The sequence below is a fragment of the Gallinula chloropus genome (genome assembly GCF_964237585.1).
Source record: "Gallinula chloropus genome assembly, chromosome: 11".
Lineage (NCBI taxonomy): Eukaryota > Metazoa > Chordata > Aves > Gruiformes > Rallidae > Gallinula > Gallinula chloropus.
In genome coordinates, this window is record NC_140096.1 from 7148440 (window position 1) to 7171718 (window position 23279).

At 41.6% G+C, this 23279-nt stretch overlaps 1 protein-coding gene across 2 annotated transcripts in view; it reads right to left on the reverse strand.

Annotated features, from left to right (window-relative positions):
- Positions 1 to 5839: 5839 nt before the first annotated feature.
- DCX (doublecortin) overlaps positions 5840 to 23279 on the reverse strand; it is a gene marked incomplete at its 3' end in the record, with an annotated part of 66761 nt that continues 49321 nt past the window's right edge. The window contains exons 3-6 of one of the 2 annotated variants that reach the window (XM_084269217.1): positions 20950 to 21052; positions 16912 to 17034; positions 8207 to 8301; positions 5840 to 5896 (exon numbers count right to left, since the gene is read on the reverse strand). In XM_084269217.1, the coding sequence (XP_084125343.1) occupies positions 5840 to 5896; positions 8207 to 8301; positions 16912 to 17034; positions 20950 to 21052 (378 nt within the window). Of the gene's footprint in view, positions 5897 to 8206; positions 8302 to 16896; positions 17035 to 20949; positions 21053 to 23279 lie in introns of both variants that reach the window. The other variant, XM_084269216.1, reaches the window with a different exon arrangement.

Sequence of the window (23279 nt, forward strand, 5' to 3'; positions counted from 1 at the left end):
TGTCAGCTTGGCCCCAGACCATCAGACAAATATCAATTGACTGGATCTGTTCCAGAGGAAACAAAACAAAAAGAGGGGTCTATACACATTGCTAGCCCAGCATGAGAGACACCACATCTCAAGCCAAGAGCAAAGAAGGAAAGTAAAGAGTATCTGAAAGACAGAATTCATAACTAGTGCAGCAGAACCTAGCCCAGTTTGCTCCACAACTGGTAAGGAGTCTCTGCATTGTGGGACACAAGACTCAGCTTCAACATTTCCTGAGATACTTTGAAGAGGCCTGCTCAGATTCACACAGGTGGGTCAGAGGCATCAGCCAGGAGAAATCTGTAATTCTGGAAAAAGTGATTTTCAAGAGCTGGTAGAATAAAGGTGAGGTGGGTTAAATAGCTGAGGAATCAAAATCTTTCCTGTCCCTTCTTTCAAGGCCATTTTTACCTAGGCCTCATTGGGTATACCTATAGTCCCGCTTGTGAAGCCCAAAGCATGCTGGAAGGCACTTAAAGTCTTAGCCTTCTTAGTCTCATTACACCAAGGTGGTGTTTCAGCTGCATCTCTTCTAGGTATCTTGTGTAAAGCACTAACCCTGCTGCACGGACTGACCTCACTCTTTATCTAGATAGACAAAAAAAGATCTTCAGCTTGTGCTATCCATTTGCTTCTACAAAGACCCTCGGCAGCCCATAATACTGTTCCAGCCTGTTCCCATCAGCATCCAGAAAAATAACTTCGAGCCTAAGTCACAAAGAATAAAGAACCTGTTTTGTTCCATCTTAGTCATGGTCCTCATTTGTGGTAAACACACCTCTATAAAACTTTTGCTTTCATTGTGGATTGTCTTAGCTTGAGGAGACACTTTCTGGATTAATTTTACACCTACTTTACTTGGCTATTTTTTCTTCCATTCTCTAAAAATCATTCTGTCTCTACTATAGAAAAAGACAACTCTCCAGTTGCCTTCCATGGATGTGGGGTACTGCTGAAGTCAAGGACAAAAGACATTTAGGTGCTCTCACTGCAATAAAGAAGTCTCACACTGTAAAGTCCATACTGCACACCTATGGATGCAATGTCCATGGATGGCGATCACTGGAATAGCATCTGTGTAGGGATCCAGCATGGCATTACAGAGCAATTTTACAAGGTGTTCTGTGAAGGAGCAAGACAACCAGCAGTGGCCTCAAAGGCATGAAAAAGCAAATATAAGACATCCTAGAAAATGTCATCAGCATCCATATAGATAAGGAGAAGCTAACACTTGTATGCCATTATTTTCTATTTTAAAAGCCTGGGTCTAACACTGTTTTGCTTGTTTGCCATAATTTTTGGTCCTACCTCCTTTTTTTACTTTCAAAAGTATTGTTGAAGAAAATGAGAGAGAAATAGCAGCTGGACTGTGTGTGCAATTTTTTGCATGCATGCACATATGTGTGAGCTAAATATGAGAGAGGGATGTGGAAGTTGTCTTCTAAGCAGACTTACTTTTCTGCTATCTATGAAAATAACACAATCAGTGTTTCTAGCTCCTGAGAATATTGCAAATAATGTGCAGATAGAGGAAACACAGACAATGGTAGGCAAAAACCTATTCCTATTTCCCACTGCAGTGGACCGTGGTCAAATCCCATTACCAAACATCTTTCAAAATTACTTCAATGTGTAGAGCCTCGGTTGACTGTTTAGCTGGTGGAAGCAAACTAGCTCCAAATCTTATAACAGATGAGGTTTTAACCCAGAAACTTCAGGATTATAAATGCTTTACGAGCGACAAAAATCCTAAGATTTTGCTGCATTGCCCTGATATTCTACATTCAAGATCATCACTAGAATGTAGGGATGAACGCCAAATACATCAGCCTATGCTTGGAGGGTTGCTCCAATTCCTTCCTAATGATTGCGTGGCTGAAACAGGTGGGTTTACTGTGTATGCAACTCTGATAAAATATACTGCACACCGAATAAAGGCAGGTTTGGAAGAAGCAAAGCCCTGCTAACTTTAAGAGCCTCTCCAGTTTGTTTTTAAATACTGTATTGTTTTAAAACAATGTAGTCTTAGTGATTCAATTAGTCTCTGAAAACACGAAAGGCAACCTCATGAGGGAAATTATGCAGGGGTATTATAGCAGAATTAATATGGCAAATCCTCATATCCTGTGGAGTCTTATGTGCTTGTAAAAGTAGACAAAAATTTAAAAGCTAAACTCTGGAGTATAGAGTGGAATTGCTATCATCTGCTCCAGGATCTCATAAGGTCCAGAATTATTATAGGATATTGAAAGCAATTACTAATTCATTCCAGTTCAGAAAAGCTTCCTGTCCAAACCCAAGCTTGTATCTCGTGAAAAAAACAACAGGAGTAAAGCACGTGCTAAAATCTAAGCATGTTTTTCGGTTCTTTCCTGAATCAAGGCTGTCCCTATATTTAAATGACTACGGTACGATGCCTGTGATTGTTTTTCTTTGTATTCAAATCTATGCTAGGGATCCTACAAAGCCAAAGGTAACTAGTATTTGAATGTAGGTAACATTCCACATGCATTTCTGTACAAGAACTCATGCAATATTGGCATTAATACAGACTTAACTATATGTTACAGCTGAAATGCTCACTGACTTCTACTGCCCAGGCATTTCTACCTAGAAAATGACTTTTTAAAACTTGGGAATTTGACCTCATACCCTGTTTTCTTTGTGGCTTTGACTGGTTTGAATGGCTATTTTTCCCACTAAACATTTTCTTTTCTTCTTCTTCTTTTAGGCCATTTCAAGGCCCCCCTAATTTCCTGAAGGAATTGTTGGGCTCAGCCCCACCTGAGGATGATCCTCATACAAAGAAAACTCCACTCCCCAAGAAAGCACTTGCTGGGTCCGGTTTTAGATGTGTCACTAGGTGCAGCTCAGGAAAAAGGCTTCAGTAATTCCTTAGCACTTTCCACCAGGAAGAACATCATCAAAATACCAAACACTACTGGTGGCAGGAAAGGAACCGCTTCACAACAGCTACTTCAACAACCATCCATCCCAAAGGATCATTCACCCCTTGGGATCCTGCTTTATCTTCTACAAACTGAACTCACAGATACTGGATAAACACACACCTCTGACTTATTTCCCACCACCATCAGCTCCAGCCATTCAATCTGTTTATGGATAGCAAAGATTTAGGTTTTCCTGGGTGGATCTGTGGTGAATGTCCCATTCTCAATAGCGAGAGAATCTAGATGTGATTTCATCGCTCTTGGTTTAGCAGAGACTCAGAAGAAAGGCAGCAGCACATGCTAATCCTGGCTGTTATAGGACTGGCCTGTGCCACAGGAGTGACACCACCTTCACCTCTCGTCCAAGTCCATCATGTCTAGCAGGCAGGGTCATGACTAATGGCTACTAGTCAGGGTCCCTGGAAAGGCAGAAACTTGGGGAGGGACACTGAGATTTCCACCAACAGAACAGAGGAGAGGGTAAAAACATGTAAAATTTCTGTCTCACTAAAGTTTTTACTAAGACAAAAGCTCTGGTTAATAACATTGTTAACATAACCATGGCCTTTGACATCTTAAAAAGTCGCATTTTCTCATGGCCAGTGTCTACAGTAGCACTCAAAGGATTAAACAGCCAAAAATTAGCACCCATAACCAAATCTGCACCCAGAATACTTCAGCACCTTCTCTTAGAGGATCTGAAAGCACTTCACAAACGTTAACCAACATTTGGCCTCACAACCACCAGTGAGGTAGAACAATATTGCCCCTGTAGGGACAGACAGACAGATTGAGGCACAGGGTTACTAAGAGACCTGCTCCCGTTCAGACACTAAATTTAGCAATGCCAAGGGCTGAATGAAGGTGTCCTGACTACTGCCCCCATGCTTTGTCCACATTGCCGTCTTTTACCTCACCAACCTTCAGCATGAGCCCTTAGCCTTTGAACTAAAACTTGTATTCTATATACAATAGGTGAAATGATCATTTAGCAGTCACATAGCCAGTTATTTAATTAAATGAACTTATTTGTGGGAACAAAAGATTTCTTGTGCAAAACTGTGTAAATGATCATGCACTAAAATTACTGGGTGCAAATTTGGTGCATGATAACTCTGACCCCTTGATAACTCCCAATCCTGGCCTCTCTCAGACAAATCTCTTTTTTAAGTTGCATTATACATATCATCACATGAACCTCTAAAAGATGCAGCCTGCACAGATTGTTTCGTACCAGCAATGCAAGCAAAGAAAATGTGGAGTGGCTTTGGGAACAGCCCAGCATTCACGTAGCATCAGACATCACAACATTATAATTCATCCTAATCACAAGGGGTTGCAAGAGACTAGGTTTATATGTTGAAACAAAGGCAAATAGAGCAACAAAGAAAGATTTGATTGCACAGATTTCTTTTAGGTAAAGTTCTGTAATAATCAGTTTCATCAAAAGCTTATTCCATGAGGAAGGGAGGCAATGCCAGCTAGCTTATGACAAAGCTTCAGTGTAGTAAAAACCACCAGCCCTGCGTGAATAGATGAATTTTGCATTCTGTAGGAGCCATTACTGATTAATAAAAGCAAAAGGTTTCTCTAAATACAGTAAGTTTGTTTTCATCAGATAGAAGAGTTTCTTAAAATACGGGTTTTTGAACACCACAAAATTCCATTTGTTATATAAGTAGAGAATCTGGCTGTAGGAATACTGAAGTGTAAAAAACCAAATATGTCATCTTAAACATTACAAAAACTATCAAAACATTCAATAGTTTGAATTGAGCTTTTTTTTTTCCCCTACATGCGTGGTTTTGGCAGTGATGACAAGATTTCTAAACTGAGTTGTTCTTATTACTGTTCTGCAGTTGGATGGTTTTTTTTGTACATTTTTCTGAATGTGTTTTTTAAACAAAAGAAAATTACCAGCTTTTATAAAAAAGAAGGAGCTTGAATCCTTACTCCCAAAAAACAGATACAAGGTTTTCCTTTATAAAAAGTGTAGTGATTTTTTTTTTTTTTGCTATAAAAAGTGACCTATAGGGTGTCAAACCTGAAAACAAATTTTCACAGTGTTTTCAGTGTTGGCTGTTCACAAGGCATTACTGTTACAGAGATAGAGAGATACCATAGGGTAGCTATAAAAATTTGTTACCAGCTAGCAGTATCTTTGAGATCAGATGTGAAAGGTGTTGCACTCCAGATAGCTCAGCTGATTTATAGGGTTGGGGTTTTTTTGCTTAATCATTAAAAAAAAAATAATCCCAATGTTTAAATTACAATTATACTAACCTTACTTAGGCAATCATTCCAATCTCATCCAAGTTTCTGCTGGTGTATTAAGCATCAAACCAGTCAGTTGTATCCCTTCCTGCCCTCCAATAATAAAAGCAATACTAGTTAGTGTGCAGGTGATAAAAATCAGGGCTGCAAATGTGGAGCAGGTGAGCTGGCAAATGTTGGCAGTTTGGCCAAGTGGAGAGTATCATTTGCTCTGCTTGAGTTTGCAGATCAGCCAGCAAACAACCCATTTGCACACTTTCGGGGGAGCTACTTTACTATCACTAGGAATACATAGTTGCAGCAGAAGAAGAAAATGGGAAATGCACAGGTTCACATTGGCATATTGGCTCCAAATTGCTCGCAATGTCCATTTTGCCTCCCTGTTACCTAGAAGAATGGTATCCCTCTATCTCTATAGACTGGCAGGTGTTGATTTGTGGCACGGAGGATAAATCACAGAAAAAAAAGACATATAACTGTGTGTCCTTTGATTTGAAAGCACCAGTCACCTATCTGCTTATTTTGGCAGAAGTACTCTACTGTATCTTAACATAGCTTGCAATATGGACATTTAGCTTCATGTCGCTTTACATGGAATCTCCAAGGGAATCGGAGTCATCCAAAGACAGAGGCAGATACAAGTCCTGTGGGAAGAAAGAGGAGAATGTTAACTCACACAATCAGTTTCCACCTTCAGCCATGTGTAAGGAAGCGGTTGAACAGTCCAGTGGAAGGGTAGAAGACTCATGCACTGGTTACTGGATGGGCTGACCTATTCTCCAGATAGTTCAAGGCTGAAGTCAAGGCAGGTTACTTGCACAGTGGAGCAAGAGAACCTTGGTACCAGAAGAAAGATGGCTGTTCTGGGGTAAGTTTGAGAAGTATTTTTTAATCACTTCCAGATCAAAGTGTCCATTATAGCACCTGCATGAAAGAGCAGGACCTTTCCTTCAACAGGTCTCTCAACTTAATTCCAGAATAAAGAGCCTTACCTCAATATGACAGCTACCCGCTGAACAAAAATCACATGTTACATGATTTATTCTTTATTTTAAATCATGTCTGATCAATTGGAAGAGTTAAGAAAATAATCCCACATTCACTGTTTAGCTCAAATGCTGAATGCAAAGCTTTTCCAGAGTAACCATCATATTCCACTTCCTTAAAGTTCTGCCTGGAACTAGTTACACAAACCTGCTCAAAGGCTAAAGCTCTCCTTGGACCTTTTTGAACTCCAACTGCCACATGGTAATAACTTTGAGCAAAATGAAGAAAAGCTCAAGTACACAGAAGGGAAATTCAGAACCATCTTGATATTAGAAGTAAACTATGATTTAGTGGTGAACCCAACCTAAGCATTTATATTTGAGCTTTAGGGGGAAAAAAAGAAAAGTGATTTCATTGTAAGCAAGAAATTGCTCTTGGGAGGAAAACAATGATGCATGAACATTCTGGTAACCTAAAATGCTACATTTGTGTTTGCTGATTGAGTTGAGTTAGTGGAGAAGCTCAGAGATGGATTGGCCTTGCCCCCAGCAGTCACCAGCTATTACATACGTTCTAGGGGCTTCACTGTAAAGGTCATAAATCAGCCAGCTGAAAACATACATAAAACATTAAAGGAGGTGAGTTTTACTTGACTTTACCGGGAAGCGAATGCTCATCCCCAAAGTCCTAAATGAGACAGTGTTTGGAAAATATTGCAGGTCTCTGATGGCTGAAGCAAAGGCTGCAGTTTGCAGCATTACTTTTGCTGAAATACACACAAGCAATTGTTGAACTCAGTGAGCCAGATCCTGTTTTCAATTTTAAATTAATAATAAATCTGGACCCACTGTGCTAAAAATCGGTGCATTTCCTCAGACTTAGACTGAATGACTGACATCAGAATGAAGTCCTGAAAAAAATCAGATTTCATTTGGATTCAGCTATGCCTTTGTTAAAGATAAGCAAATAAAGCTCTAACAACAGCCTCTCCATATGCAGGGAATATTTGATTTTTCAAGAAGGCAGAAGTCCACTCCAGGCTCCCCAGGTACCATTTAACCCCTTATCCAAAGGTCTGTGATACAAAACCTTCCATGCTGGAGGTGTAGCCCAAAGCCTGTTGGGACTTAAAGGGATTCTTCCCATTGACTTCTCTGCACTTTGTTCCAACATCATAACAACTGTGATCCAGCTGCTGTTACCACTCCTCATGTATTCCTTAAACAAAATGAGTTCATCCCATGCAATCTAGGCCGCAGTGTAGCTAGACTGACTGGAAAAGCTCACTGCTATCAGAATTATTCTTCCAGAATTTCCAGTCAATGCTTTGAAAGTCATACCTAGGCTGAGAGGTACATTCTAGTTACTAAAGAGAAAACCTCCCCTCACACTTACATTTATGTACCAGTTCCAATTTCTGTATCAGTTAAAAGGCTGGTGGAAGCAATGCTATGGCTATTCCAGAAATGAGAAAGCCCATGGAAATGACAACAAACAGAAAAAGTTGTGACTGCTACTATAGCTTTTAAATAAATCAATACATGAATTATCTATGAGCCAGCCCAGGTTTACTGATCTCTGCTAGATGCCCTGTTTGTTACCAGGAAAAACAGCTACTGCACCAGAACACAATTACTACACCAGCCGTAAAAAAATCACTTCTTTCCTGTAAAACAGAGTATGGCCTTAAATAATTAAAATTTTTTTAAAAATCCTAGGAAAACATCATTATAGTGATGTCTTAGAGCCTCAGTAACACTTGCATTTCTTCTGTTGTTTAATGGACCAGATTTGCCAACATTTAAAGCTTTTCAAGAGAGGAGAGGATTTATATGAAAATAATGGACCAAATTCTCCACTGTTTCAATATAAGGAGTTGTGCTTCCAGAGAATACAGCCATGACTTAAACGTCTTACATGTCTGAGTAGAAGGAAACAGATGTAGTAAGGTATAAGAAACGTAATACCTTGTGCTTACGGAGGCTCCCTGGGCTGGTAGGTGTGGAGATCGGGGACTGCTTTGATTTGGGTGTAGACAGCTGACTGCTTGAGGTCCCATTTGCTGTCAGAAAACAAAACAGAAGCTAGCAATTGGGTAAATAAGAGGAAAATCTTAATTCTTCTTTGGCAAAATGGAAGGTATCCAAGCATGTAACACGAACACTATAGTTTATGCATGTTAGGCAGGAGAAAAAAAAAAACAAACAAGTGAACAACATGGCTATTCACCCAACTGGAGGCTTTCAGCTGTTGAGGATAATAGATTGTAAAATACAGTGAAATACAAAATATATTGCATGAGTAATATTTTACAGGAAGACAATTTCTATGTTCCCAAACAGTTTAATACAATTGAAACCACACGGCTTTTAAAGGCAGGAGTGGAAACCAGAGGCTGCAGATTTCCTGGATCCTACACAAGAAAAATTAGATGCCAAATATACACATTGGAAATTAGACAAACAGCTGCCTGGAATGCTCTGGGTGTCATTAGCTACAGCTGGGATTCAGTGACCAGCAGAGCCCTTCTGAAGGCCTGGTGTAAGCACAGGGTGGCATGTCCCTTGTCACCTTGCTGGGAACAGGCCAGAGCTGGCTCTGCTGGTCCTCCATCACCTAAACCAGAGATCTGAACATGGTCCATCGAGGGAGGAACAGGAGAATGGCATCAAGCAACGATCCTCTTGCAAAGATCAAAATTTGGCCTTTTGGGTTGCTTCAAAGAAAACATAGCTACTCTCCATTTAAACCAAATGTCTTTTGGAAGGGTGGTTCATTGAGGCCTTCACAGACCTGGCTTTTAGTTTAAGTGAGTGGCTCTGCATCTATGGCAGGGCAAGCAATTATGCATTTACTGGACTAAAAAGAAATCAAAGCAAATAGCATATTATGCAGAAAAATAAAGGTAAACAAAGTGGAATAAGGATAAATATGTTTTTGCCTACTTTGAAGTAAGTTAATGTTTTTTGTAATTGCCAGGTGTGACAAGATGTATTTCATAAGGACATGCTTGGGCACAGTGACCCTGGTCATTCATAGCTTGTGTATCAACTCCAGGGCTACAGACTAGGGGTTGCACATACATCGTTCCATCAGCACGAGAAGCATTACTTGAGGGAAGAAAATTCAAACTCATGCTGGCTGTGTCCAAGTATATTATCTTTTCTGGCCTTTTCTTTTTGCAATCCAACAGCAGCAAGCTGGAGGCCTTATGAGCTTCAAACTACATATCAAAATCAAGTCTACAGAAAGTGACATTTCCAAAACCTACTCCAGATGTTAACATATCCAGCACAAACCACAAATCTAAACCCCAAATATTTTGATTGTCACTTCCTTAAACGGCAATAGTGTTGCCAGCCCTCTAGATAAATACACAAATCCCTACCCCTTACACTCTTAACTGTGTTGATGCTTCACACAGAGAGAGAAAGACAAGCATATAATGATCCAGACTTCTTGTGCTACTCTCCAAATATCCAGTATCTCTGTCTATAGCATTACTCTAACTGCAAAGACACATGTACAGGAGAATGGATGAATTCAGCATATGAGACTTATGCTTTCAATTGTAATAGCTGAATATGCAATTAGTTACTTAAAATTAAGCAAGTGGTTGAGTGGAAGAGACCTAAGAAGTGCATAAAGTGTCATACAGTAAGAAGGGATGTGTGTGCTGTATTTTTGAGAGCAAACCCAGCATAACTCTTGCTTTAATGCCTAAGACAGCCTCTCATTCCTCTTCTCTGTTACCTTCCTGCAAGAAAGCGAGGGGCAGTTAAGGTTTGTAGTATCACTGCCCAAATGTAAAGGCCATACATGAGAATTCAAGTAAGCATAAAGAAACATGCTCTAAGCCACAGCATAAAGGACGAGCTGCTGGCATATTAAAACAGCTCAGATCCAGTAGATGGATGGTGATGTGGGCCCTTTCTCTTCATGTCCACCCTTTCCATGCAGAAGGCGCCACTGGGAAGAGGAGGCGATTCAGCACAGACAGCTTTTTTTCCCACTACAAATGCACCAAAATGCCACTTTCCACTTTGCTCCAGTTCTAGAAAGTGAGCTACCCTCGAGGTAGGTGGGAAAAAGAAGTTCACTAACTATGTGTCACCTAAAAAAGAGAACTTGGATCTCTTTTCTGGTTTGTGGGGTGTTTTTTTTACCAAGAAACTTTGGGCTTTCTGTAAAAGAAAATGCAGGGTACAACAGTACTAATATAATATTATTATATCTAGTATTAGCTAGAATCCATCTCTTATTTCTCAAATGCTTCTTTCTTTATGTGTTTCCAGTTGTCACTGATCCTGAGGCAGGAAGTAATCTTTCCTAAGATGAAGAATACCACTTAACAACTCTACAAGGAACCCAAATTTCCCTTCCACAAACAGGAAGACTGGAAGAACAGCTCAGTTGGTGTGCAGCAAAAAGATGTAATTGCTGCAGGGAAGGACATAAATTCCCTAATACAATGAGACTTTTAAGTGCTACAGCAGGGGTGTTAATATTTTATGAGCACCAATGAAAAAACAGATGTGACATCCATATCAGAAATCCGATGAGACGGATGTGTATCATTACAAATACAAAGAGTTTTGCAGCAGAAGCAACAATTAAGCAGCCCAGCTTAATTTTCTTTGTGTCTGATAATGAAGAACGGTGTTCATAATCAAACTTGCATCCATTTCTTTTGAACTCAAATACAAGAAAATAACAAGAGGCAAAGAGCAGATCCCAGGTGATGTACAACACTGCTGCTCCGCTAAAACCTGCTGATGACTTATGGTAGCTAAGGATCTTCCATAAGCTTGGCTATTGGAAACCTTCTTTATAACCAGCTTTCATTTTCATTCATCTTGGTTTTCCACCGCATTATTGTTTGTGTATTATGCCTTATTGCAACCTCAATTTACCGTAAAGCCCCTTTGTGCATATGACACATCCTTTAATTGCCTGAACACATGCACTACCTTGTTTCACAGGATCCTTCCTCCTTCAGTGCACAAGGCAATTTGTGCTCAGGAGATAAATCAGACTTGTCCAGTAAATGAGAGGGAGGATGGAGAAAATAGCATAACGTCATGTTTTGGATGGCTATGAGAGATCCAGGCAAACTGAATTCTCTGCCTGCTTCGCCCACAGATATTTTAACCAAATTTCTCATCTGCAGTTGTCCTTTGAGTGTTGCTCAGGTTTGCTTGGATGACTGGGACTCTGGATCTGAATTTCCAGCAGCAATATGCACCGAGGCCCGCAAATGAGTTTAGTGAGGTCCATCTTTTGAACTTACATTTCTATCAGTGAACAGAACTGGAAAAAGCAGGGCCCAAGTATCATGGTCAGTCCTCAAGATGTGTGGAGATACCTCTTTTTCTAACAATTTGTAAAGTAAGGTTAATATTCCTTGCTCGATTGTGGTTCCCAGGGTTCTGCAGATGAGCTCCTAGTTTGAGGAGCACCTGCTCATGCATCACAAGAGTAAGAACCATGGATAGTTTTGTCTCCAGGTCAGGCTTTGAAATGTCACCAAGAAAATAGAGGGGTAACAACCAGAGCAAGGACAGCATAACGCAAATGTAGAAATAGCATCTTGTTTATTGAGCACACTAATGTGTCCCTCCAGGACAGAGCAGCCTGTGGGAAAAATAACGATTCCACTGTAGTTTTTATTCAGGAGAGGAAGAATTCAGATTGTACAGGCATCCTTACCTTTGCTCAGGCACCTCAACTTCCAAGCACTCAGCTCTGCAATGCTGGCACCCTTTTCTCATCCCGTTTTGTGAGGGTGATCTCTCCCCTGGATGCGTACTGTGGATTGTCGGCTAGCAGAACGTAAGCAACAGCAAGCGGGATAACAAGCTGCTCTATCTGGTGTGCAATCCAAAAGACATCTGCTGCCTTTTTAACACATTCATATATAATGACCCTGGGGAGCCAGATCTGCAGTCAGGACAGACTGACGTTCTGTATCTGTTTTGCTAATGGCTGCTGCCTGGTGGATATGCTTTTGTCCCTCTATCCAAACCCTTGTGAAGTGCAAGTCCTGCAGCCGTGCCTCAGAGCCCTGTGCGCTGACTCCCTGAGCCAGTGCAAGGCAATGCTGGGGAAAGGCATTCTCAGGTTTTAGCTCAGGTACCTGCGGCTCTGTAACCACACAGTCCTGCTGCTTTCAAAAATCATAAACTCCCCTACCACAGCACATGTGTTTCTACAACTGAAGCCCTGTTTATTATGGGAGTTCCTGTAAGACAAACTCACATTTTTATAACAGAGAATGGCAAATTGTCATTATTTTCTGGCTGTATTTCTCCCCTGAGATTTAGCTCTGCCTTTTGTTTGGTTTGACTTCTTATTGGAGTGGTCTGTTAAAGAAATTTTGCCAAACTTCATGCTGTCTTTACCCCATTTAAATCTCATGGGCCACAATAGCAGCACAGACTCATCTCCTTATGCCCAGTTTTCCTGTCGTGTTAGGAGAAGGAATCAGATGGTATTCTGCAGGTGTACTTTACTCTGGATTTTATGGCTCTAAGCTATGTCATTTAGCAAAGCTGACTTCATAGAAAGAAAAATAGAGACTAGAAATACTCACAGAAGCTTTGTAACTTTGTAATTCTGTGCTCTAAAAACTGGGATCAGATTTACTTGGGTCACCCCCTTTTAAAAGCACCAAGTCTGACAGGGACTCACAAGCTCCCTAGGAGACCTGCTTCAGTGATTAAGATGCTTATAATTGAAAAGTGTTCCTATTGTCTGATTTATATATCCCTTATTAAAGATTAAACCAACATCCGGTCCTATCCCTGAGAAACATGCAGGAAGATGGATCCTTATCCTCTTTTTAATACTTCATATGCATTTGAAGAGTGTTAAATTGTCCTTTCTCAATCTTCCTTTTTACTAAGATGAATCAGTCCATTTCCTTCAGCTTTTCTGAACCCAGGAAAATTTCTTCTGGATTTTCTCTGGCTTCCTTATGTCTTTCTTCTCATGTTCAGTCCATAGTAAACACAACAACCCAAGCTCAACAAAGGCCAGATAGAGACACCAATCCCTTCCAGTCTCAATTCTCCCATGATCTATGAGAAATCAGTTCCGCTTTCCTAGCTGAAAAGGCACTTGGATACATTCTTTATAAACCCCACCTTGCCGGAAGAAACATTTTGGAGGAGTTAGGTGGAAGATACAGATGAAAGACTGCATCTCAGCTCCAGACCAGAGAGATAGGAAACTAAAGGATCTATTGGATGCTCAGTGGTAACTGCTGGCAGAGCAGCCAGCACTTGCCAGTCAAACTGGACCAAGAGGTGAAAACAGCACAGTGTCTGGAAGAATAGCTGGGTCAAAACAAATACTGAGAAGATATATATATAGGTTGGGGATTAATGAGAGAAGAAAAAAAGGATTCCCCTTGGGGATATAAGGACTGTGGTCTCTTACCATCTGCTTATTGCTTCATTCTTCATTCATTTAATTTTCATTCATTTGATTTTCATTCATTCATTTAACTGACTGTATGGTAAATAAAGAGATAAATGTACCATATCAAGAAAACAGTGTTTAACGTGTGTCTGTGGATTAGCTACCTCATTTTTTGAGTATCCTTGGAGCTGAAGGGCTCTGACTGCCTAGAGGGAATTGAGCTTTTCACAGCGAGGCCATGACACATCTAAGCAGGAGGAAAATTACCTCCAACAGAAGGTAGCAGTTCGACCAGGGAACTCGAATGGCTGCAGCTGGGAGCTGGCTCTCTCCATGCAGTCACACTTGTGTACAGCCTTCTGTCCTGATGTTTCTTTACAAAATACTTGGTTTATGGGTTCACTGTTGCACCATGTTAATCCTTGTTGGTTTGGAATGGGGGCTGACTGCTTACATAGGTGTTTTGCTACCAGGACTGCTGTAACACAGCAGTCAAAGAATACATAAGAGTTCCCATCTATTTGGTGATAGGAGCCATTAAATGCCTTACAAGCTGCTTCCATTTCTATGCTAGATTTACAAACTTGCTATGTGTATTTCCTTGTGTATTCTGATGCTCTGACTCAGAGGTGGCCCCAGAGACAGCAGTAAGGAGCAAAACTTCGGGTGCCATCAGGGGAGATCAGACTCCATCTAGCAGTACACTCTCTCAATGGCCCTACCAGAAAGCTCACTATACACTAGTTTATCACAAAATCCATAGCCAAAACCAACAGGAGCAAAGGATATCAAAGATGAGGGGAGATCATCTGGCACAGAAGGCAGACCCCTACATAGAACACTTCCAGGCTGGCAAATCAACTTCAATGAGGATCTACAGAGTGTGATGATGGCTAACACACATTGGCCTGCACAGTTGTATTTGTTCACCTGCATAACCTGACCGTTCACTGTGTCAGGATTGAGCCCATTAAAGAGTGTGCATGTTGCTGGAGCAGCCTCTGATCCAGGGGAATGTAGATAGTGGCCTGGCCTTGCTAGAATGCAGCTTGCCTCAGCTGGAATGTTCGGAGCACACGCTGCAGCCATTCTGCGGCTGGACTTGTTTTTTGTCTCTGGCAGTCCATAAAGTAACAACTTTGGTTTTAGCAATATTCTTATCCAAATGCTTTCAGAATACCCAAAAAGCCCCAGATAAATAGCACCAAAAGCTCCTTCCTGTGTATGATTCCTGGGTAGGTTACAGAGCCATGAGTACAGATTGGTTATCCCTGTCTTGGCCAGTCTGCTGGGACAGAAGGCATGAACAAGCGTAAGTGATGCACTCAAAGCCAAGGAGTGAGTTGGTGGAGATGACTGGAATAAAACATATGTCCCCAAACACCCCAGCATGTAGAAGGTAGCTGCTGCTCGGGCACCAAGCATTTCCCCAGCTTTGAATGAGGAGTGGTTCTTCTCCATTTACACATCAAGATCGGAAGCATTCCTGCAGCGAGTGGTAGAGAAAGCGGATGCGATGCTTGCATACCATCCATGTTACATCCTCTGAATCAGCACTAGCAAGCTCCAGTGAAGCAGCTTGTTCTGTTCCCTCTGTGCTCTAACAGTGACATCATGGCCCTCACTGAGGACTGAGGCACAGCTCAGCACACACAACAGGCTTTAGGCCTCCACGGGCAACGCATATGGACTGCTGGCCACATATAAATCCACTGCATGCTCATCGCTGCTGCTGCTACGTAATGTACTGCTTTCCCATGTGCTTTAACATAATTATTCCAAAAAGGAATAATTAGGATGAGAAATAGAAGAAAACAACATCCTTTTCTGTAACCGCGGGGTGCATGTAACAAGGAGGGTTCAGACTTCTTTTACTCAAGCAGCACAGAGATTTACTTCAGAACCTGCATTTACATACGTGCCCAGGCATCACAATGACCTTAGAGACAACGGTGGAGGAAAATGATACAGAACCCTACATGGAAAAGAACTGAAAGAACGGAAACTAATAGCAGAGCATCAAGGAAACTCCCAAGTTCTGATATGACAACCACAGCAGAGTGAAAGACATCTGAGACAAAAGGTATAAATGGGTTGGAAATCAAATACATAACAAAAATACTTAATACACTCATAATAAAACCGCTTTTAAAGCCTTTGAAAATGAAATAGCTTCACAATGCTGGGGGGAAAAAAAGGGTCTGTTCATCTTTTATTAATCAGGCTTCATTCAACCTTCCTTGCCTTTTTACTGCGCTAACTTCAAAATCCAGCTAAGTCTGTTGATTGTTTATGTAAATATTGACTCTTAAGTAATGTACAGACCCACTTATTTTAATACAAATTCAAGGGACAAGAACTCAAGATGGTATTCTCCCCCCCCCCGCCCTGATAAAACAACCATCTTTGATTACCTTTCCAGTGTTGAGTTCAGTCATTTTTTATTCTCATTAAGCACAACAGGCTGACATTTTTTTTCCATATTGAATTCACAGGGAAGTACGAAAGACCCCTGTCTAGATAGATTAAAGAAACCTGATTTGTCCTTCATTACTGGCCTTAACTCCAGGAGCTGGCTATTGTTCAGCATTGATGGTTATTTTAATCTCCTTCTGAAAGGCACTACTAGCTGTGTTCATTAAACTTCATCAGATGACTCACCATTTTGTTCCTGTGAGTCATTCAATCAGTTAAAATCAGGAACACAATAGTTGCCATTTCACATTAGACTATATGTTCATGCAATAAAACCTAGTTCCGATGGTAATTAGTACCTGATGCTTATGGAGAAGGTTTAAATGCTGCTTCACAACTCATACATGATCTGACTCCCAGATCACCAGAGGGGGAGAGTTGGGTTGTTTTTTTTAAAAAACAACATATTTTCATTTTTCATGCCTTCAGTGTACCTATGACACTTTACTGTGCCTCTGGGATTGTAAAAGTTTTTTAGATTAGAGCAAACCTGACACTAAGAACAACCAACACTGGAATCTTGAAGGAAACTATGAATGCAGAGTCATCTTACAGAGAAGTAACTTTTTTAAAATCACAGACTTGGCATCTGCCAACCAATCTCACATTGTTTCTTTAAGAACACCAAGAGACCTTAAAAATTTAAAAAAATGCCAAAGTTTCATACACAAACAGCCCGGTCAGCGCATCCAAAGACACACCATACATGTGTTTTTCTTGAGCACAGTTAATATCCAGACACCAGAAAACAATCACTCACCATCTTGATGGTTACCTGAATCGGCTGGAGACTTGCTGCGGCGCATGGGGGCTGGACTCTTTGCTGAGCTCTTCTGAGGGGTGGGAGATGACTTGCTGCCTGTGGCAGCCGCAGGGCTCCCTTTCATCACCCGGCACTCTATGGAAAGAGACAGCAACCATGGTTATGTCCTTACCTACTCTCACTGCCTGTGGACACCAGATATGGAACATCCACAGGCAGCTTAGCACTTTGTCTCCACAGAGCCATAGAAAACATCAACAGCAAGGGAGAAGCTGATATCCCAGTTTTCTCCAGAGCAGAAAGGAGACTCTTTAGGGGAGGGCAAAAAGAAGAACAGCTCTGCTCCTCTAGAGGAGGTGCTAAGACCGCGTACATCAAGATCAGGCTGGCTCCCTAGCAGGGCCCATCTTTGTCCCTGTGTCCCACCAAAGATTTTCTTCCCAGCCCTTGCCTTGGTTCCCACCAACTAGTGAGCACAACGAAAATGATCAACACTGAGGGAAGAATCAGGCCAAAAAAACCAGTTAAATTGCCGTAACACTTCCACGAAGACCTAATAGTAGGTAGGAATCACGAGTGCAATTTACGTAGGAGCAGAAAACCAGCAAACAGCTCGTGGCATGAAGTTTCTAAGTGGCAGATGGGACATCTGCCACAGGAGGCTTTCACCCAGTGTGAATCAACATCTTCTCTGGTTTCAACAAACTGCAACTTTTTAGATGCAAAAAGAAAAGACAACAAAATGGTTTTACAAGACACATCCTCTGTCCTGGCCACTCAATCCTTTTGAGAAAGGTTTGCATAAACAAGTCTACTAGATTTATGTACTTAAAGACATGAGCAGATACGAACCCCAACTGTGTTTTCTTAAAAAATAAATAGGCCAGGAAGAGTGGAGAATGTAAACATGATCTCCAGTGTCTTACAGAAGGGAACTAAATGCTAATAAACCTCTGCATGTCCCAGGCTTTCAGGCACACCAAATCTTCAAAACCAGGGTTTGTTTACGTTGAGAGCTAACAGGAAAAGCACTTTCCAACCCAGCAGTTACTAACTTAACCCAGTTAAGAAGGCAGCAATAAAAAGGGGATGTATTAGATGTCCCACATAGAAGACCTTTTTTTAATGAAGTTCAGCTCAGCATGTGCAGACTGGACTGAGGACTCCCGTGACTGGATTCCCTAATGGGAATCCACTAAGGCAGCATGCAACGGATAAATAATTGGTCAACTGAAAACAAGTTGTCTGACCTAAATGTATGTGTTATTTATTTATATATCAGTATATCTATGAAAATGCAATTGCCTTAGGTTTTTCCCCAGGCTTTCCTCATTCTCAGACAGTCAAGAATCAGTCTCTTCTTCCAGATGGTTTGCGAGAGAGTTTGCTGTTGGGTCAGGCAGTACAAGAACATGGAGAGAGGATGCCCAGTGCTCCAGGGATACTGCATGGCAGTAATTGAACCTACAATGAGTTTATTCTCTCTTCTGCTAAATGAATTTTGAAAACTGTAAATCAGGAAGAGACAGAGTTGGGGGGGGGGGGGGGCGGGGGGGTTTTGGTTTTTTTTTATAGTTGCTTGACTTCTCACAGATGATGCCACAGAAGGGTTTGTGGGGCTCCAGCACAAATATAGCACCCACTTTTTATACACAAACAACAGTAACAACTGGGAGAGAAAGCATAGAATGTAGACTATCCCTCCTCAATATTAAAGACTACAGTATTTGATAAGATACTGGCAAATAACCACTAGGAAGAATAAGCTACTAACTGCTCCTGGTTTTAACCAGCCAAGCCAAAACGTGGAGAAAATCATCTTCAGTTGCTGCAGAAGTCATATTTTTCAAGCTCTTACATACAGCAGTTAAACAAAATCAGAGCAACATCTTAGAGCATAATTTGTTTGCCCAGCTCCAGGCACCAAATGCTATGTGAGACACTGAGTACAGCCTCCCCGGAGCAGAAAGGGTCTCCTGGTGCCCCTGTGTGATATCTGTCCATCATATTCCGTTGGGGTATCTCAGAAACCAAGGGGGTGTCAAAAGGCACCAGACATCTACGTTCAGGCATCTGAACTACTCCCTAAAAAAATAAACCTAGAAAAGTGAAAATACTTCATGTTGTGCCTTTTCAAGAGCTTTCAAATTTATTTTCTTCCTCGGGGAGTAATTCCTTGAAAAGAAACTCAGCTTTGCAGTTTCCAGCACAGAAAGACTGACTCTGAGGAATTCCTCCAGCTCAACTGTCACAACTGTCAGTACACCAAAGGCAATCACCAAGCATCTGCTCATCTCAAAACAGGGTTCTAAAGGTGGAAGCCTGACTGTGCTGGAGTTAACACAAACAGGCCTCTCTGCATCCCAGGGGTGTGACATTTCTGTGGGCTGATGCTGAAACCAGTGAGTAGGAACAAGACAGAGCGACGTCATCTGGAAGGTGCTCAGCCACAGGGATTATAGGACGGAAGCTGTGGTGGGCAGTCAGGAGGAAAACGATGACATAACCCTCTCTTATGCTATTTCTCGTTTCCTGATGTCCTGCCAGAGTGAACACAATAACCAGTGATCCAAGTGCATGTCATCCAAACAGGCAAGAAGTAGTACCCCATGACAGCAGAGATTTTAATAAGTGACATTCATCTGCAAGACCTCAGGACGTGCAGTTCTCCTTGCAGCATTGGACTCATAACAAGGGAGGATGATGGGTGTGTAATGGGAAAACGCTGCTGGCTAATAGCTCCTCATCTGCTTCTTGAGGGGTGCAGGACACCTCTGCTCCCCTGAAAATACCACTAGAGAGCTACAGTTACTCGGTGCCTTCCAACAGCAGGCTTGGCTTATTTTTGTTAGAGAAATCCAAGCTGGAAAAATCAGTAGTAACCAGGAGTGTAGGCAGAGAGCTGGGCTTCCCATCAAGTTGTTCTGCTAGGATTGCATCCAAACTGTTTTACAGTGTGGAACTCCCCACGGAGCTGACTCAACTGCTGAGTGTTTAAAAAAATATGAAGCTCAGGTTACAGATCACTTCCCCAGCCTGACACAGGCTTTATTCTCTGCCTGCAAAGTTTCAGCGGAACCTTGGAAACTTTATTTGAATTATCCAAGAGCATCAAATGAGTTCATCTGGAGTACATGGGTCAGAAGTACCAGCATCAAATAAAATCAGGCTTGCAGAGGAGTCATAAAAATACAGCGTTTGAAGATTAGAGGCTGCTTGACTTCCTGGTATACAGCAGAAATCCTCTTTGGTCCTCAATGCCGAGCCAGTTTGTAGCATATAAGAGAGCATGGGGCTCCTGTTCCTTTTACAGGATACCTAGAGCTTTGGGAAATGAGCCTGAATTTTTGGAGAGCACAGTTTCTTCTAGTTTAAATGGCTAAAGCTACGTTAATTTACTCCTGCACACGTGCTGGCACCAGCAGACAGTTGGTGTATACAGTTGCCAGGCGGGGTAGGTGGTAACTCCTACAAGCAAGCTCTGTATATTCTGTGAAATCAAAGATTTCATGGCTAATTGATCATAGAGACTCATGGTATTACAAATTTGTGCTTACAGTTGTAACAGGGACAAATAACGGTGGTGTTCAGTCCCACCCCTAAAAAAGGAATTCCTGCCCTGCTCTTTGAATCAGCAGAAGGAAGCGGTGGAGGGAGGGGTTTTTCTTTTAACTGTGCATGCTCCCATTTTTTAATATTCACAAGTGTACATAAGGACAAGAGTCCTTCTACTGTCTGGTTCTCAAGAAAAATGTCTCCAGCTGACTGCAGCAGGATGAAATGGAAGAGTTATGCACGATCAATTTTGCAGTAAATGTCAAATAGCGTGGGAGTCCAGCTATTCTGACTTGTGCCATGTCAGTCAGTATTTGCCCAATTATAGTATCTGCTGACTGTACAAGTATCACAAAAGGATGTTAAATTCCATGTACTAGGTCTTAAAAAAACCCAAACCAGAACAAAAGCATGCAGAATTATTATCTGATACAAGCAACTGAATAGAAATCAAATAAAAACACAGGTTGGAGAGCCATGTGTGTGTGATCTTACCGCTTTCATCCAGTGAAAAGTCATCCTGTGCATAGCGGAATTTCTCTGGACCACAGGCGATAAACACATCATCATCCCCAAAGAAATCGTGGAGACAGGTCACCTACAGAGAGAGCAAAGTCATTCATTTTATTTTTTAATTGGCAACATTCTGACGTGGCTTAGTTTTAATTTAAACAGGAGGGAGCTGCCTCTCTGCTGTGCCCCCTGTCCCGTGCCAATTCAGTCCTACGCACAACTTCTCTGGCAAGTCAAGTGTAAAAGTGTAATTAAAAAGAAGAGAGAGACAAATAAATCCCAACTCACTTGCACATTCTGTGGGGTGCGGCATTTCCAGTCCATGCCAGCTGACAGACCTGTTAGTCACCCTAATGACTGACACAGGCATTCCTGAGCTACTTTTGAAATAAGAAGCAGGGGTGCCCTGTCCCCCCACTCCGTGCCATCTCAGTAGGCAAGGCTATGATGCCACTGCCTGGGCTGATGAGTATCTTAGTACTAACAGAGCCTCAAAACTCAAAAGAGCCACGAAGGCAAAGTGCTGCTGGGCAAAGCACCAGTGTGGAAATGTGACTTCCCGAGCAGGCAATCCCGATGCAAGGTTGTAAAGCCCAAAGATTTATCTGTGCCAGTGAGGGAGAAGCCCAAAGCATCACTGGCCACTCTTCTCACCCAAGCATCATTTAAATCCAGGGGTTTACTTCAGATGTTGGGCCTCCTCCCTGCTTTACCACCCAGACATGGGATGATAAAGCACCATTCTTCACTGCAGCAAAACTAAAACCCCTCTCTGGGGACACCACAAAATCAGGAGGAGATAAACAGAAGACATGGTCATGCTGGCTAATGGCTCTGAGTACCTTGCTTCTCTTTTTGCCATCCTAAACAAGAAGAAATGATATCTTCCAGTGCCTGGATCTCCAGACCCATGCCTTGCCTTGCAGCATCAAATAGAAGCAAAACACAAGATGTGGGAGCTCCAGACCCACTGGTTTAATCAGAGACATGATATCTGAGAGTTGGAAATCTGAAAACATCCTATTTATTTTTTTCACATAGTAGGGAGCATTATAAACTCCCCAGGGATGTCTGAGTGACATGGGACAACAGTAATGCCCATAGTTGGCTCCTACTCCTCTTGTGCAATATAATATACTTGAAGATATTGTTTCTGGGTTAATATATCTTGGTTTGTTTGAAATAGGACTCAGATTTCTCATGTCATGTTAGGAAATGTTCTTGTGAAGTGTGTGAGTACATGGACTTTTGGGTCCATTTGGACTGTGAAAAGTTGATTTCAAGCTCTAATAAATCAACTACAAAGGTGGCTTTTGGCTATCTTAATAAGCCTCAGTATTTCACACAGGTTAAGCTAATGTACAATTAAAGCACTGCCCCAGAGTGCCAGCTCTGGTTAAGACGCCAAACACTGGTGAAAAGCTTGCTTTTCGCGCCAGCATGACCTTCAAAAAGGAGCAAGATGAAATCTGCTATGGCTTTGTTCAAAGTTAGAATTTTCTTTGCAAACTTCAGGGAATTCCCATTTCTGTTTGCCTAAGTGGTTTGAAAACAGTTAACATGTTACCTGTAGAGAAAAGATCACATTTCAAACCAGCACTTGGCTTACAGTCCTCCCCCTGAGAGCATGGCACGGATTCATTTGCAAATAATTGGGTTTGGCTCAACACACAAGTTCCTATTTGAATGCTAAGTACACTTATGCCATGTAAAATACTCAGGGGTGTCTTAGCTCACCCTTCAGTACAGAAACCACTGGGCAGTTAAATGGAGCTGAAACCCAGGTCACAACATAAAGGGTCAAAAATTTCCCAGCCTGTTAGATGGAATCAGAAAGAGCCCAAGGTTGCTTTTATTGTCTCCAGGTCATAAGTCAAAGTGTTATTTCTTAGGAAGAAGATAGTAGGTTATTATGTGTATTTTACAATTATGAACGGTTGACTGGGTGAATACAGGAGGCTGGTAAAGAAATCACAGTAACTTCTGGATTTGCTTCATTTGTCCCCATTTGTTTCCTGCTGTAACTTCCACTACTACAAGCTCACCACAACATGGTAGAAAAAAGACAGCCAAAAAACCAACCCCAGCCTCATGAAACAGTGCAAAATTCAGAAAATAACAGGTATCCTGTATTGGGCAGTTGTAGCTACACTGCTTATGTTCACCACATGTGTGGTATTTTCTATTTACCTTTTGTTTATTAAGCTTAAATCCTTGATCATTACTGTGTGGCCCGGAAATATGTCCCATATGTATCACTGTCTACATAAAGTCGCTGAAGTAAACTTTCTTTGTCAAAACACACGATTTAA